Source organism: Halictus rubicundus, chromosome 1 (assembly GCF_050948215.1).
Source record: "Halictus rubicundus isolate RS-2024b chromosome 1, iyHalRubi1_principal, whole genome shotgun sequence".
In the NCBI taxonomy this organism is placed as follows: domain Eukaryota; kingdom Metazoa; phylum Arthropoda; class Insecta; order Hymenoptera; family Halictidae; genus Halictus; species Halictus rubicundus.
Window position 1 is genome coordinate 438,355 of NC_135149.1, and position 17,491 is coordinate 455,845.

At 37.4% G+C, this 17,491-nt stretch overlaps 1 protein-coding gene across 11 annotated transcripts in view; it reads right to left on the reverse strand.

Moving 5' to 3' along the window:
* The window catches only part of LOC143364149 (echinoderm microtubule-associated protein-like 2), a 497,449-nt gene that overhangs the window by 394,066 nt on the left and 85,892 nt on the right, over positions 1–17,491 (reverse strand). For 8 of the 11 annotated variants that reach the window (XM_076804912.1, XM_076804819.1, XM_076804883.1 and 5 more), the window contains exon 2: positions 5,684–6,011. The exons of 2 other annotated variants lie outside the window; for them this stretch is intronic. In XM_076804912.1, coding sequence (XP_076661027.1) covers positions 5,684–5,735 — 52 coding nt within the window. In that variant the 5' untranslated portion in view covers positions 5,736–6,011. The remainder of the gene's footprint in view (positions 1–5,683; positions 6,012–17,491) is intronic. One more of the 11 variants, XM_076804680.1, reaches the window with a different exon arrangement.

A 17,491-nucleotide genomic window follows, 5' to 3' on the forward strand; every position in this document is an offset into this window, starting at 1 on the left:
CAACAATTGGACAAACGGCGTCAAACGCCATTCGTACTATCCGAACGCTGAAAGGAAGAGACGACCTAGGAGTAGAAGACTTCATAAGTGATGTCAGGTACGCCAGATCCGTATGTCGAGACAAGCATATGCTTCTGAAACTCGTAATTGCGGAGAAAATCACGGATCAAGCAGAGCGAGCTATCCGATACTTACGTATAGACACCTACGAACAGCTCTACGAGGCCCTCAGGACATACGTCACCTCGCCCAATACCGTCAATGCCAGCAGAAATAAGCTGCAAAACACGCGACAAGGACAAATGGAGAGCGTAATGAGTTTCAATCTGAGATTCAGACAATCCCTGAACGAATTAAAATACGCTATCCAGTACAAACACAACAACCCAGCGGCAAGGAAGATTGCCATCGATGAAGAAGAAGACGCGGCCATCGCTACATACGTAACCAACCTGAAACGAGAATTAGGAGCTCTAGTCGTCCCATCGCAACCCAAGACACTAGAAAAAGCTCAAACTCTAGCTGGAGACATGGAGAATTGGCTTCGAGACTCGAGAGGACCATCGCAAAGACAGATGTTCCCGCAACATCCCAGACCGAATAACTCAGTATTGCCACCGAGAGGACCTTTCCATCCTATGAACAGACCTCAAGCTAGACCGACTTCACTTGCAACAATGCCTAGACCCATCAATCTTAAATGCTTCAAATGCGGACAAAACGGGCATATCGCACCTAACTGCACAAATTTTCGGTCAGCCCCTCACGGCAAAATCCCACCAAGAGTCAACTACACCATCGACGAGACGCCAGCGGAACAAGCGGACTTCCCCGCATTAGGAGAATATGCAGCACACCAGGGAGACTACAATATATACTCGGAGGATTCCAAGGACTCAGAAGACCAACAAGATTCCTACTGGACACCGGAGCAGGAATCAACCTCATAAAAAATAGTAGTATATTACCCGAACATCCCAGGGAGAATAAGATCCAAAATATACTAATGGGCAACGACAAACACGAATCCAAATCCAGCACGCAGTTCCAAGCACTAAAACAAGACCATATATTCCAAATAGTTCCCGACTCCTTCCCCATCCCTGAAGACGGAATCATAGGTTTACCCTTCCTACAGAAATATAAATATAAGATCACTAATGATTATCTGTTTTTAGGTGAGACACGCATACCTCTAAGATCCGACATCAAATTACAACCAGGCGAGAGTACTATCAAGGAAACTTTCATTGACCACCAAAGAACCCAGGTTTGCTTCATCAACACAGGTGAGAGAGAAATTGAATCAAACCAAATTGAATTAGATGAATCTCCCAAATTAGACAGAATGCAATTATTAATGCAGAAATTAAGAACCAAACACATTGATCTTTCATATAGAGACTCGGTAGAGAAAATAATCCTTTCATACGCTGACGCCTTTGCATTAGAAACCGATCCACTCCCATGCACCCAACTCACGTCACATAAAATAGAATTAAAAACAGAGAAACCCGTCAATATAAAATCGTATAGACCTCCAGAGTGCCATCGCGAAGAAATTAAAAGACAAGTCTCAGAATTGTTGGATAAAGACATAATTACACATTCAGATTCCCCTTATAACGCACCAGTGTGGGTAGTACCCAAAAAGGCAGATGCCTCAGGAAAGAGAAAATGGAGAATAGTAATAGATTTTAGAAAATTGAACGAACTTACAGATCAAGACGCGTATCCCATCCCCGATGTAGAATCAATCCTTTCGCACTTAGGAAACTCGAAATTTTTCTCAGCATTAGATTTATCGTCAGGCTTTCACCAAATTCCAATGGACAAAGACTCAAAAAAATATACAGCTTTTTCAACTCCCGAAGGACACTTCCATTACAATAGAATGCCATTCGGACTAAAGAACGCACCAGCTACGTTTCAAAGAATGATGGATAGAGCATTAAACGGATTGATAGGAAAACATTGCTTTGTATATTTAGATGACGTCATAATATTCGGACAAACGATTCAAGAACATAACAAAAATTTAGCGATCGTACTACATAGACTGTCTGAACTAAGACTAAAATTGCAACCAGACAAATGTGAATTCTTAAAACCGGAATTAGAATACTTAGGACACGTTATATCAAAGGACGGAGTAAAACCAAATCCCAATAAAATCAAATCAGTAAAGGAATTTAGACAACCCAAGAACCCGACAGAAATAAAGCAATTTCTAGGGCTAGCAGGTTACTATCGTAAATTTATTAGAAACTTTGCCAAGATAGCTAAACCACTGACAGACCTAACAAAAAAGGACATTCCATTCCATTGGACAGACAAACAGCAAATCTCTTTTGACACGTTGAAACTAAAATTATGCGAAGAACCGATTCTTAAATACCCAGACTTCAACAAAGAATTTACACTAACGACAGACGCATCGAACGAAGGACTAGGAGCTATATTATCCCAAGACGGACACCCATGTTGTTACGTATCCAGAACCCTAAATCCGGCAGAAAAACATTACACTACGACAGAAAAAGAATTACTAGCAATAGTATGGGGCGTTCAAAGATTAAGACAATACCTATTAGGCAGAAAATTCAAAATTAGGACAGATCATCAGGCACTTAAATGGCTACATAATGTAAAAGACACCTCATCCAGACTAATCAGATGGAGACTTAGATTAGAAGAGTATGACTATGACATAGAATATCACAAAGGAAAAGACAATACCGCCGCGGACGCACTATCACGAGTACACATAACCCTAGGAGAGATGACGGGAGACCAACTCGCAGACTTAGCAAACGAGATAATAGAAACAAATCAGGGAAACGAACATCCAGATACTACAGACAATAACGCAAACGATAGCGATACAGATACGGCAGTGAGCAACGACTTATCGGATTTAGACGACATTTTCGAATATGACGAATACCTATTGTATCAAGAGACCCCTGATAATTTCAAAGAGACACCTAACCGAAGACAATACTTTCAACTAAATACGGTACCCGACAGAGACAGAGAAGCTCTTCAAGCTTTAAAAATAATATTAGGAAAACACCAAAAGATAGGAGCCACCCGACAACACTTTAATATTAGACAAATTGAAATGATCAGGAAAATAATTAGATTCATAGCATCACGAGACCCGAGAAAACTTTATGTCTTAGCCACAGAACCAGTAATAGAGATCACGCCAGAGAGAAAATTAGAAATATTAAAAGAAAATCATAACGGTAATTCCGCTCAACACTTTGGAGAAAATAAGACGATAGCTAGAATTAAATCAAAGTATTTTTGGGAAAACTTGGAGAAGGACGTGAAAGAATTTATAAGTAAATGCGTTTATTGTCAAAAAGAAAAACTCAATCGAATTAGGCACCGAGAAGAGGCATGTATCCCGAACACTCCTGAATCCCCGAACGACAAAATTGCAATGGATATCTTTGGACCACTACCGATAACCTCTAAGGGTAACCAATTCGTTTTGTCCATCCAAGATCAACTGACCAAATACCTGATCCTTATTCCGATGAAAGATCAACGTGCAGAATCCATTATCGACAAATTAATCGAACATTTTATTTACACCTTTTCGGCACCCAAGCAAATATTGACAGACCAAGGTTCAAATTTTATCTCAAACCTGATGCAGGGATTTGAAGAAGCATTCCAAATTAAACATATCAAAACAACTAGCTTTCATCCTCAGAGCAATGGATCCCTTGAAAGAACTCACGCTACGGTTAAAGATCTTATTAGAACTTGTATTAAAGAGAGACAGAAAGAATGGGACGAAGTATTAAAACTTATATGTTTCGGTTACAATACGGCAGTCCATGAAGGAACAGGTCATACACCCTTTGAATTAACTTTTGGTAGAAAAGCGAATTTGCCAAGCGCGATATCTGCTACGAGTACGCTCACGCAGAATGAACTCTTTAAATTATGGAGCAAGAAACATGCAGAGTATCTAGAATCCGCAAAGAAAACGATAGAAAAAAAATAAAGCTAGAAATAAAAGAAATCAAGATAGGAAAATAAGGTTGCAGAGCTTATTTAATGTAAATGATAAGGTATGGATTCACAATGACCATAAGAGTAACAAGTTAGACTCGGAATGGTTAGGACCAGCGATCATATTAGAAGTTAAAACGCCGTACTATATATGTAAGAAATTAACGAATGATAGCGTGATAAAAATTCACGGAAATAGACTAAAGTTGTATAAATCTTAAAATTTCAGATGTCGCCCACAGGAATAATACTAGGCTTAAGCATAACCTTAGCAAGTAGTTTTACACTAACACCTCTAAATGATAGTAGCGTATTCATAGAAGATATACAAGAAACGTATTTATACCATAACGTAGTAAGAATAATTGCAGGAATGAAAAAAAAAAAAAACCATACGTAAAACTAGATGATACTACAGAATCATAGAAGCCACCGCACCTGTACCATAACAACAGCAGCCCTCCATCGAGTTACGACCTGAACGACACCGAATTCAACATCGCACCTGTCAGGAGAAAACGAGTTCGTTTCGGAGCAACGAAAGTCTAATGAGGGGGGAATGTCACGGCCCGATAAGACCAAGACAACAACCCTCGCAACACGTCACCAGGCCCAAGTTCACGACTGATTCAGCACCCGACAACTTTGAACCATTAAACAGTCCCAAACCTTTGTACCCCAAATAAGATTACCCATTAATATATAAGACCCCAAACCCGTGTAGCCAGCAGTCGACGATCACCTCTGCTACGGCACGTCTCGCCGATCCAACTTTCAAAATAAAAAGCAAGTTCAAATTCCCGAAATCTTCGAGTATTCAATCGCGAAAGTGAAATACGGCGTTCCTTCGCGAAACCAGCCATTTCACCGTAACAATACCGTTCGTATAAGGTCAAAGACGTGTTATGACGCGCCGCCGATACTGTTCGTACAGATCACAGACGCGTTATCACGCGACTCAATTTCGCTTCAGCGGTGCCACGGACGTGTAAACACGCGGGCTTGTCTTTACTCAGTCTGAGGACACCGCTTATTTTTATGTCGTTTCAGTTAGTTCTCGTTTAAGTGTGCGTTTAAGTGTGCGTTGTGTATGGTGCAAAATAAAATGTATCCGCAAAGAAACAAGATACTATTATGAAAATTGTGATGTTGCGTTATGTGTAGTTCCATGTTTTGAATTATATCACACACAGAAACAATAAATTTTAAATATCCTGAAATCAATGTTTTTATTTAACTATACCGTTCCCAGAATTAATAATTTTTCTAATTAAAGCACTTAATCTAATAAAGAAACACGCGAGATATGTCGTGTGTAGCATCGTACGAACGGCATTGCGTCGCGTGATAACGCGTCTGTGATCTGTACGAACAGTATCGGCGGCGCGTCATAACACGTCTGTGACCTTATACGAGCGGTATCGACGTCGCGTGATAACACGTCCGTGAGAAAGAAGTGGTTAAGCAGCAGTAGCAGTGTGCTGTTATTTGTAGCAGTTAACGCTTTTACATAATGTTTTTGTCTTATATGCGCATACGCATAGTATACCTACATTATTTGTTTCTACAATATGGACATTGAAAAGAATTTATCAAAAACAGTTGAGGAAATAAATAAAGCTAACAATAAGAAGATTGTAAGAGTACTCACGCCACGCCTGCTCCGCTTCATCAATGGTGTCCATCATGTCCGGCGTGGACATTGCGATTAACCCCTCGCGATGACCCCAACGTATTAATACGTTATTCAAGTGAACTGATTAACAAGCACAAACAGAGCCAACGTACTGTCCCGCACCATATTTTTAAGACCGATCATCTTCTTTCGAGACACGACAAGGCACGCGCATTTCTGATAGGACGAATTCAAACAGCTAATTTTTCTTCCTTGATGTTAATTGAGGATATCGATGGTCAGCTACATACATGTCAATCGACATCTCTTAACAGGAGGCAATCCACAACTTATTTATTTCGTTCTTCAGTTAAATAAATTATTAACTTAACAAAATACTATACTAGCAATTTACAGATTCTAACTAAATCTTTTTGTCATAAAATTCAATAAAAGAAATTTTTACTAAAAATAATGTGCAATTAATTATTATTCATTTGTTTCGGTACTTATACAAATAATAGATATTTATTTGAACATTGTTACGTATGGAGACGTTTCTCCACGTTCATTTCGATTAGATTGTTTAATGATTGTACTCCGGCTGGACGCAGCTGGCACGAAGCATGATTCAGTAACAGCACCGTACGATTTCTTAATATGGAAATCTTCAAAACATTCCCTTCTGGAACGTTTTGTCAAGATAGTCTTTGATAGGAAACATCCTGGCTAACCCTTCGTTTTACCCCTTTAAACAAAAGATCCAGCTGCAAACCTTAAACTCACTAGAAACGACAAATACGAGTATGCGACCGTAGAATAAAACAGACACATTTCCCTCTCATTTTTAGGGTATATAAACCCATTCATTTTCATCCTCTTCGGTCAGTCGAGTAGAGGTTCAGTCGAGAAGCGGTTCAGTAGAGATTCAGAAGTGATTCGGTCGCGGTATAGTAATCGTGCAGTCACGTCGCGTTACACGCGTAAGAGTCAGTTCTAGTGAGATCGGGTAAAAGTCCCTTTCGAATCAAACGTCACCTTATAGAATCCGTTAGTTCGTGTATATTCTATTTGGCTTTCAACAATCGCTCTCCGACCCCGCATTGCCAGTGCGTCAACACCGTGCATCACTAGGTAACAATTTCTCTAATTGTACACTTATCACATTCATTCGCGACACAGACAACTGCACATGTAATTATTTTCAATTCAGAATACATTTGTCTTGTTTGTTAACTCGCGTAATCTACAACCCTTAATTATTGCTTAATATCCTAATCTGATAATTGAACGTTCCCACATGATACAATCTTACCGCTCGGATTGTATCAATTGAATTATATATAAGTTACGAGGCTTACTAATCTTAAATTCAAATCAACAAAGATTTCAACATTAACTAACAAATAGAAACCATATTCAAGGAGTAATAACCCCTTCGCCGGCCTCTCGCGTTGCTCGCAGCCCTGGCTCGTAACAACATAAAGGTTCCGATTAAAGTATACCTATGCTCCAAAGTGCTTTCGTTAAAGAAATCTCAATTGTTCCTATAGTAAGTAATTAAACAGTGATATATCTATAGCAGGTCTGTCCAACCCGCGGCCCGCGGGCCACAGTACAGTGAAATATCGTTGTATGTCAGTACCGCCGTTCTTTTTACTGACAAGGAGAGGCCACGTCCTTCGGGTCACCGATTCGGTTGAAACTTTGCACACTTATAGATCTCGTTCTCCTCTTTACGAATATATACCATTATAGGGGCAGATACCCAATACTTTTCGAGATATTGATGATTGAAGTTTCATTATTTCCCATGTAATGCCGTATTTTTTCTAGCCTACAACAAGAGTCAGTGTGGCGCAACGGTAGCGTGCCAAGTTTTCAGCCGGACGACCGGGGGTTCAAATCCTGCCGACTAACGCATTTTTTTTTAAATTTCATTATGTTTTATCATTGCATATTTATATTATTAATTTCAAACGATTAAATTTCACGCATAAAATTGCATTTTGAATTACAAATAACATGTATTTATTTACTAACAACAGGATTATTTACTATTGTTATATATTAAATAATAATTAATAGTAATTAAATAGTAATAGTAATTTATATATTAAATATATATATATTAAATTTTAAGAACTCTTTATAAATATCTTGTGTTAACTTTCCGGATTTCGAACAAGTTACTATTACGTTTGTGTGATGTGACATAAGTTCATCTACCTTTTTTTAAACAAGTGCGGTCTTTACTCCCTTATATGTTATTGTCCTTTCGAACGTTGATTGATACTGACATCCTGTCTGATCCGTGTTGATTATATAATTTAAATGGAATTGCGAAATACGAAATACATGTTATTTGTAATTCAAAATGCAATTTTATGCGTGAAATTTAATCGTTTGAAATTAATAATATAAATATGCAATGATAAAACATAATGAAATTAAAAAAAAAATGCGTTAGTCGGCAGGATTTGAACCCTGGTCGTCCGGCTGAAAACATGGCTCGCTACTGTTGCGCCACATCGACTCTTGTTGTAGGCTAGAAAAAATGCGGCATTACATGGAAAATAATGAAACTTCAATCATCAATATCTCGAAAAGTATTGGGTATCTGCCTTTATAATGGTATATATTCGTAAAGAGGAGAACGAGATCTATAAGTGTGCAAAGTTTCAACCGAATCGGTGACCCGAAGGACGTGGCCTCTCCTTGTGAGACGAATACGAAATCGGAGGTTCTCGCCGAGCGTCCCATTTGAAATACACAAGGCACGCTGGAAACCTAAGAGTTATACCGTTTTCAAGTCATAAGAAACCTATGACTTGAAAACGCTACCGACGTGAAAACGGCGAAAATATCCGTCTCCGATACAATGTTGCACGGAGAAGCGGACAGCGAAGCTCGAGAGCCGTCGTCGTCGAGGAGTGTGCTACACATTGTCAGCTATATCTGTGTGAGACCAGAAGACCACTACTAATCCAATTATAAAACTTCTTTATTTTTTGTTATTTTTTTTTATCTTTTACCAACATATTCGTGACATTTTTCTGATTAAAATGAAACCAAATATGATATAATTCCGATGATAATTACTTGTGTAATGAACGATTGAAGTTTCGAACACAGAGAAGGACAGCGATGGGAAAGAAAGAGCCGCAGAGAGTCGCGGCCGTCGGCACAGATCAAAGCCTGCATGAGCGCAGGCCTTTAAATAAAAAATTTAACATCTTTATTATCGATTATTTTTTTATGAAACTTTCACCAATATATTTGTGGCATTATTCTGATTAAAATCAAACGCAATATAATTCGGATCACATTTACACTAATTTTCCGTTAATGTAATTGTTATGGGAAAACTTCCATCGTTCATTACACACGTAAATATCATCGGAATTATATCATATTTGGTTTCATTTTAATCAGAAAAATGCCAGGAATATGTTGGTAAAAGTTTCATAAAAAAATAACGAAAACTAAAGAAGTTTTGTGATTGGATTACTAGTGGTTTTCTGGTCTCACACCGATATAGCCGACAATGTTGTGGCGGCGACGGCTCTCGAGCTTCGTCCACTCACCCCGGTGGTGTGAGTTTTTCTACTGACTTGCAAACGTAAGGTTGGCACTGACATACAACGATATTTCACTGTATCAGCCCGTTCTCCCACTTCGTCATTCCGCTGAGGTAGGAAGTGACGCCCCCCCCCCCATTTGACACGGTCGTATCGCCAGGAACGTATGGCATTTGTTTCTATAGCGGACCTACAGTAAGGCTTGAGTGTTTTTGAGAAGTTAGAAGAATTAGTTTATTAGACGAGGTGTCAAAAATTTTTGAAAAAATTTGAATTGGTCGGAACCGCGAAAGAAATAGTAAAAGTTGGTTTTTTCAGCTTTATTATCTGAGCTTATATTTAAAATTTAAAAACTGTGTTTGATTTATTCGAATAAATGATATCGATGCTGAAAATTTCACAGATATTGGTTAATTCGTTTACGAGTTATATACGATTAAAAGTACGATTTTAAGCCAAAAATCGGGAATGTAGCAATTTTCCCACTTTTAATCGTTTATAACTCGTAAAAAATTTATTCGAGTGAATCAAACACATTTTTTAAATTTTCAATACAACCAGCAGTAATCGCTTTTCCTCTAGAACAAACAGATCAATTAGCTAACCGTTTTCTTCGAACAAGTTTTTCCAAATAACGATCACGTCACGTAAGAATAAGTTAAACTCGCACACCACTCAGCTCTACCACCGATCCAATTGTCTGAAATTAAGTTGGCGGGCTTCATCGCGATACTTGATCGCGATACATACAAAATAACGATATACCTTTACCGCTCGACGTGTATTAACATTTCTCAAAGGTTACGAGGGTCGTTCCCGAGCCCCTCCCCTTTTTACCTATCCTATGACACGCGGTGATGAAAGAGACATAGGCTAGTTCACAACAAATCTCGTATACACAAACAAACTTCGGTCACGAATAACTTGCCTAACCCTCGGCGTGCAACGATACTATTAGTTTAGTGAAAAAAGAATATGTTGCCATCTTTCAGTAAAGATTGAAGTTCTACGATAATTCACGCTGTCTGTAAATAAACGATGCCTTTAAAATTCGAAAAACAATATTAACTCAAAACTTTAGAATTCAAACTTATACCACTACGATTCTCAGCCCGCCATATGTATGAACGTATATATCTCAAAGGATTTTTCGAAATCTAATAATAAAAAAAATATCTAATAATTACCTAATAATAAAGATTACTTTAATTAACTTTTCGTATATGTACTATGTATGTCAAAGTCATACTGACCCGTCGCGATAGCGGTAGGGATAAGCTCGAGCGACCGTGAATATATTAGTGACATATCGGTGTTGGTAAGAAATGACTCCAATACAAGCCTAGAGTCCAAGGTTTAAAAATAAATGTTTCCTCTATAATGCTTCCACTATAAGTCCCAAAAACTCATTTCCGTTGGTTATTTAGTTCAACTATTATAATTCAATGAAAAAAAGGTTGACACTTTATTTTAAACATCTGTGAACCAACAGTTTCTATAATTTCCAAACATAGTTTGAAATACGTTCATATATTCTTATGTATATCACTAAAGATTACAACGTATACATAGTTACGATGTGGCTGTATGGGCATGTACATAGTTAGGTTTATAAGAAAAGTGTCTGATTTCGCATAGAATGACTCCACAGCTATGGCACATCAGTTCTAGTACGGAACATACGAAAATGTAACACTGTGACACACATTAGAGTAAATTAATTGTTCTACACCCTTTACATATATGATATATATTATCTTTGGCAAACATGTCACAAGCATAAAAATTTACGCAATTTTCCGGTATCTACCTGAATGTGATCTTGGTTTTGACACATGTAATTGAGGACACTCAACCAATTTGGAATTGCGTAGCGGTAGGAAACAGGGGAGAATAAAGGGCCGGCTATTAGGCCACAATGTTCACGTTTTGCATGGATTTTTGTATGTATGATCTTCTTGAGTGATCAAACCTAACCAAGACCAACATGCTTACATATTTCTAATTGAGTTATAACTGCTATAAGTTGTAACAGACAATTCTACAAATCGCGCATATGCAGTTGTCCACGGGACAGTTGTACTCTTTTAATTACAGAATAATCTCGTTTAAACTGATAGACACTTCTTACAACTTTAAATTCGAATCTCACACTAAATAAGAACTCGGAGATATACTTCAGCTAAAAGACCGGAATATGAAATAGATTAACAGCAAAGGGGACTCGACTTTGGGTAATACATTTCTTTTGTTAATAACTTTTGAATAAAAAACGAGCGGCGTCTAAAACTTTTTGTTAGTTACCCAAGACAGTGTCCTTGATAACATATGCCAATATCAAGGCCAATGAAGCATCTTACCCTAAACGGAAGTTTTACTTTCGGCAAAACTTCTTCTGCTAATAACATTTCAATAAAAAACAAGCGACAGTTAAAATTTATTGGGGGTAATTTATAAAGGTGACCTTGACAACATATGTCAAGGTCAAGGTCAAGGTCATCCAAGCTGCCTCCTCTAAATGTAATATTTACCAAAACCTTTTGAAGGTTACTCAGGTGGGTGACCTTGATAACATATGTCAAGGTCATAAGAGTTGTGTCCGCTATACGTAATATTTACCAAAAATTATCTGAGTTATGAACTTTGAAAAATCATGCTAACCTTGACATAACTTTGATCCGTGTAGCGGACCCCTTGGAGAAAAGTTAATTGGACCCAGGTAGGAGTATTACCTGCGAGCTGGGTCGTTAGACACATTTGGTCGTCAAGCCCAAGCTCTTCCCGAGCGCACATTTGATCGCCGGATGTCGATTCCTACCTGGTGTGCACATTTGACGACCAGGGTTCGGTCACGGGTTTTTCCGTGGCGCGCACATTTGGCCGCCAACCCTAGATTTTCGCCAGGACACGGGTGGTCGGTCCAAGGACATGAACTTTCTCCAAGGGGCACGTCCAGGAAAGCGACATCCCCATTCCAGAAGTTTCCTTGTTTGAAGGAAATTTCTGGGGTACACGGGGATAGATATAAGCGCGAATTTTGACGGATGGGAGAGAGTTGTTGTCGTCTATCCGCAGAGTAGCACCGTTCGTATCGTTATTTCGTTCTGTTGTTTTTGTTACGTTGTTGTGTTTTTGTTTTGTTTTAATAAACTGTCGTTGTTCACATTAAGTGGACTTCATTTCATATTCAAACAACGTTTCGTCCAAAATCCGTTCACTTAAGGTCAAACGGTTATAATCGTTCAATAGAATTTATAATACCTCAAAACTTTTGTCTAAAACATTTTATTTCGAAATGCATTGTTTTCGAGATAATAATCGATCGTTCAGGGACGTCGGAGGACCCGTAATATAAGTTGTTCGACTATTAACGGTAATGTTAAATAATCAACTTTTTTCGAAATAAGACTTATTGATCAAAGTAAGCACCATTATAATTAACATATTCTGTCATCGAATTATAAGTTTCTCTAGTAGTATTATATTACGGGAAAAATTGAATTTTTTGGTTGTTCACATTCTAAGGTTACAACTTTTTCATTTCTATTTTTCAGTTCTTTTTATCATCAATAAATAGTGCGCGTCCAGATACTAACATTACACTACATATTAAAAGCACCTTGAAATTAAATACAGTGGCTCACGAAAGTATTCGAACGCTTACGTTTACAAATTTTAATGAATAAAATAAGACGTACTAAACTAATCTGTATAGAACAATTTGGTATCTATAGTAAGGGGGAAGTCCCAAGATTATGTCAGTAAAATTTGAAAAGGATTCAACAACGTAGGCAGAAGTTATGATATATTTATTACAAACACGCGTAATAAGTGACTCACAAAAGTATTAGAACGCTACATATATTATTACATTATTTAATGTTAATATTTTGTTGGACCACCTTTAGCAGTAACAATGTGTCTCAATCGACGTTCCATACCATAAACCAATGATTTTGTAAAAGTACACTCAATGGAATTCCATACTTCTATGATTTTTTGTTTCAATACCTCCTTTGAAGTTATTTGATGTTTATTTAATCTTTTTCCGATTTGAGCCCATCAATTTTCAATTGGATTTATGTCTGGACTTTGCGGTGAAGTAGTTAACATATGTGGTGTGTTATATACGATCCATTCTTTCACAATTCCTACAGCATGCTTGGGATCTTGTTGGAAGTGGAAGTCTTCCAATAATCCTAATTTACGGGCACTTTCTGTAAAGTTGTTCCTTAAAATATTTAAATACTTATATTTATCGAGTATTCCATCAATGAATACCAAATTTCCGGTGCCACTTACTGCCATGCACCCCCACACCATAACCGATCCACCTCCGTGTTTCACTGTTTGGTGTAAATTTTTAATTTCCAATTCCGTATTTGGTTTTCTCCAAACATAATTTTGACTATCTGAGGCAAAGATGTTAAATTTAGACTCATCCGAAAAGATGACTTTATCTCAGAAAAAAAGATTTTTATTGAGATATGCTTTTGCAAAAGCCAGTCTTTTTCGCGATTTACCGCATTAATATATGGCTTCTTTCGTGGTACACTGCCATGAAAATCATTATTTCGTAAAATACGTCGACATAATTCGGGATGAACTTCTTTATGAAACATATCAGCTACCATATTTGTGAGTTTAGGAGCGGATATAGTAGGATCTTTTTTTATTTCACGAATGATAATTTTCTGTTCTCTTTCAGTTAATTTCTTTGGTCGACCTGATCGAGCGTTGTTCGCAATTGTTCCTTCATTTTTTGATTTTTTAATAATATAATGTATTGTAGACTTACTTCTGTTTATAATTTCTGCAATCTCGTTATATGATTTTCCATCCTTATGCAATCGAAGTATCATTTCTCTTTCACACTTTTGTGTTTCTGACTTTTTAGTCTTCATTTTAACTACTACTGTGTACAGTTCTACGTTGCTGTTACGGAAACGATGCCTTAACATCAACTGAACGTACCAATGTTTTCATTTGTTAGTAATGTGTACATTTCTTTCTAAGAAAGATGAAAACATATCCACAGCGTTACAGCGTTCGAATACTTTTGTGAGTCACTTATTACGCGTGTTTGTAATAAATATATCATAACTTCTGCCTACGCTGTTGAATCCTTTCCAAATTTTACTGACATGATCTTGAGACTTCCCCCTTACTACAGATACCAAATTGTTCTATACAGACTGGTTTAGTACATCCTATTTTATTCATTAAAATTTGTAAACGTAAGCGTTCGAATACTTTCGTGAGCCACTGTACATATAATGAATCTGTAGATTATAATAGTTTCTCTTATTGTTAGTTAAAAAGCTTCATAACATTGACATTATAAAATCGGACCTTCCATAAGTTACAACCTACTGGTATAATTTACTATTCGAAAATCACAAGTAACATTTATTAATTTTATTTACTTAAGGCGGTGGCCGCAGCGTGCATCCCCTCCCTAGTTCCGCACACCGTACACGAGATTTGCAAGGGTACGGGATTCCCGCTCTCATTTCTTAATAATGCAAAGATAGTACTGTTTTGTAGTCAAAAGCGTTAGATAAAAGTTCAATCTAGGCGGCAAAGGTCCTCAGAAGTCCTACTTTTGCGTTTTTTAGCCGTAATTTGCAATATTCAGCAGCATGCTGATTTCGTGTGTTGTCGAGTGACATTTTCGTAAATATCGAGAGATTTAGAGCTCGTATGGAGTTCGTAGTACCTTTCCCGCCTAGTGGGAACATATAGGATCAATCCTTATTTTTGTATTAATTATAATATAATTGGCTATATGGATATGTAGAGGAGAGTCCCCTCTATTTTTTGACTCAAACTTGAATTTCCTCGCGTGTTTAGCTTTTGCGTAACACGTCATTTTTTATCAAAATCGTGCATTTTTACAAAAACCAATATTTTTCGAAAACGTTACGTGATAGAGCAATTCTGCTTTCGCATTTGGTTTTAGAATGACAAAGTGTACAAGAATCACCCAATAGGTATTGCAAAACAATTTTGATGTTGGACAGTGACATCGAATATGGGCAACTATGTCAACATACAAGATCGCTATTTATCTTTACGACTTTTCTTAAAGTATGTATACAATGCATTTTTCAGTATTTATTTCTCGTTTCATTTTTTTTTTCCAAGAAATATATGTAGCCTGTCCTACCTACCGCGGCCGGTCAATTTGATAGCACAAGATAATATAGTATTTAAATCGCTCTTCTATTTTAACACTAAACCTACCGAGTCTTAAAAACAACTAATACATGTTGTCTTATAAGAATGACGAGATTGAATTTATTTGGATTTTGTGCGCACGGTAGGAATACATAGATATACAAGAAGTGTCGGTAGGTTTAGTGTTAAAAAAACCTGACATAGGCACCCAGAAACCCATTCAATTGTTTATTAGATACTTTTGAGTTTACTTAAATTTTCTAAGTGTTTTTATGAGGATACATTTAGTCAATTATGCTCATGATAAGTCCAATTCTTACTACGCATGTATTATAATGGTGACATCGTATTTATGACTAGTTCACTTTGTTCTTCTGTATCAAAACATGAATCGATCGATTGTGTAAATACACCACGTACATATACGTATATTCAGTCAATTCATGTAATAATACAACATGACATATGTAAACACATCATCAGCAAAATAGTAAGTATACGAATTATTTACTCATCAGTTACATAGTTACAAACTCTCGACGAGAAAAAAGGATATAAATTGAATGTTATGAATTAATTGAATAAATACTTAATAAATTTTTATCTGAAGAAATCCTTATTCGAATGAATTTTTCGTTATCTGTTATCCGAATAAAATTTTACCTAACACTTGTTATTGGTAACCAAAATTAAACTGTCGTCAATAATGGTTATTCGAAGCCAAAATAAAATTCCAGTCATCAATAACGGTTACCGGCAATCAAAAAGAACCTTTCTATTCGTAATAGGCTATTCGTAAGCGAACTATTGTAAACAAAGACACTAACTTTTCTACCATAACTTTTAAAGCCCATCTTATAAAAGTTATGATGTCTGTTCAAAATTATACATTGAATGCTCACATTAGACGAATAACGTCAATTTATAGCAGTCGTATAATGAAGACAAGATTTTAACAGTAATAAATTATAGGTTGATAAATTCGTTACATTCACTTTGATGAAATTTTGTGCGTGTATACATGTAAACCGGGTACTACCATAATGTCGGATTGCTGGAAATCATACAATTGTTTGAGTGACGAAGGATACAGGCACCTAGTTGTCAATCATAAGATGAATATCGTTAATCCGGACAGTTGAGAACACACGCAAAACATAGAACGTGCGTAGCAGAAAACTAGAGTTAATATCCCACGTTTTGAAACTTGAAAGCAGCATTATGCTGAATACATATACCGCTATATAGCCGAATTTTTATTTCGTCGGCATTTTGATTATGACAGCCGCATAACTGAGTTTTTTGATATTATGACCGAAATGTATCCAATTAGTAAATAATAACATATTGTAAAATTTCATAGGTGTTGTTGTTTTCTATATTGTGAGATGGATGGATGGATGGGTGTGAGTGTGCGTGGACGGATGAAGGGCGAGCGACGGGGACGCGAGAGCCGCCGAATGTTTAGATGTAGCGGGCGTTGCCCCGCATGTCACCTTCGCGACGCGAGCCACCTGAGCGAGCGACAAAACAGCGCAAGAAGTGCGATGTTTTACCGATCGCTCGAAAAACGCTAGGACGAATCACGCCTAAGAAGCGGCCGTTGCCCAATGCGAAGACAAAGAAGACGAGCGCGTAGAGTAGCGATAGAGATCGAGAAAGAGAGAGAGTCGCATAGTCGAATTTGCCGAAATAGTCGTAGTCGAGTCGGAAAGAATTACAATTATAGTCGCAGTCGTGATTGCCTAGGCGTAGTTGGCGTACGAGAGTCGCATGCGAAAGAGAATAAGTGATAATCAGTGTCGTCGGGTTGTAATCTACATTGTCTCTTGCCAATAAACACCTGTGTTCCAAGCTAGCCGGCTTTATTCCTACAATATTATCTAACATATTATCTAACCTAATCCAGGTCTAACCAACTTCAGCAGTCGATGTGGACGAGAAAAGTGCCTAAAGTATTTTTATGTACAAAAATCCATGTGAAATGTGAAACACTGTCAGCGAAGTCGGGTAGGCCTGACGGCCGGCCCTCCCCACCCCCTCGCCGACCTAATCCCAATCAACTTTCATTATACCTTCTCCT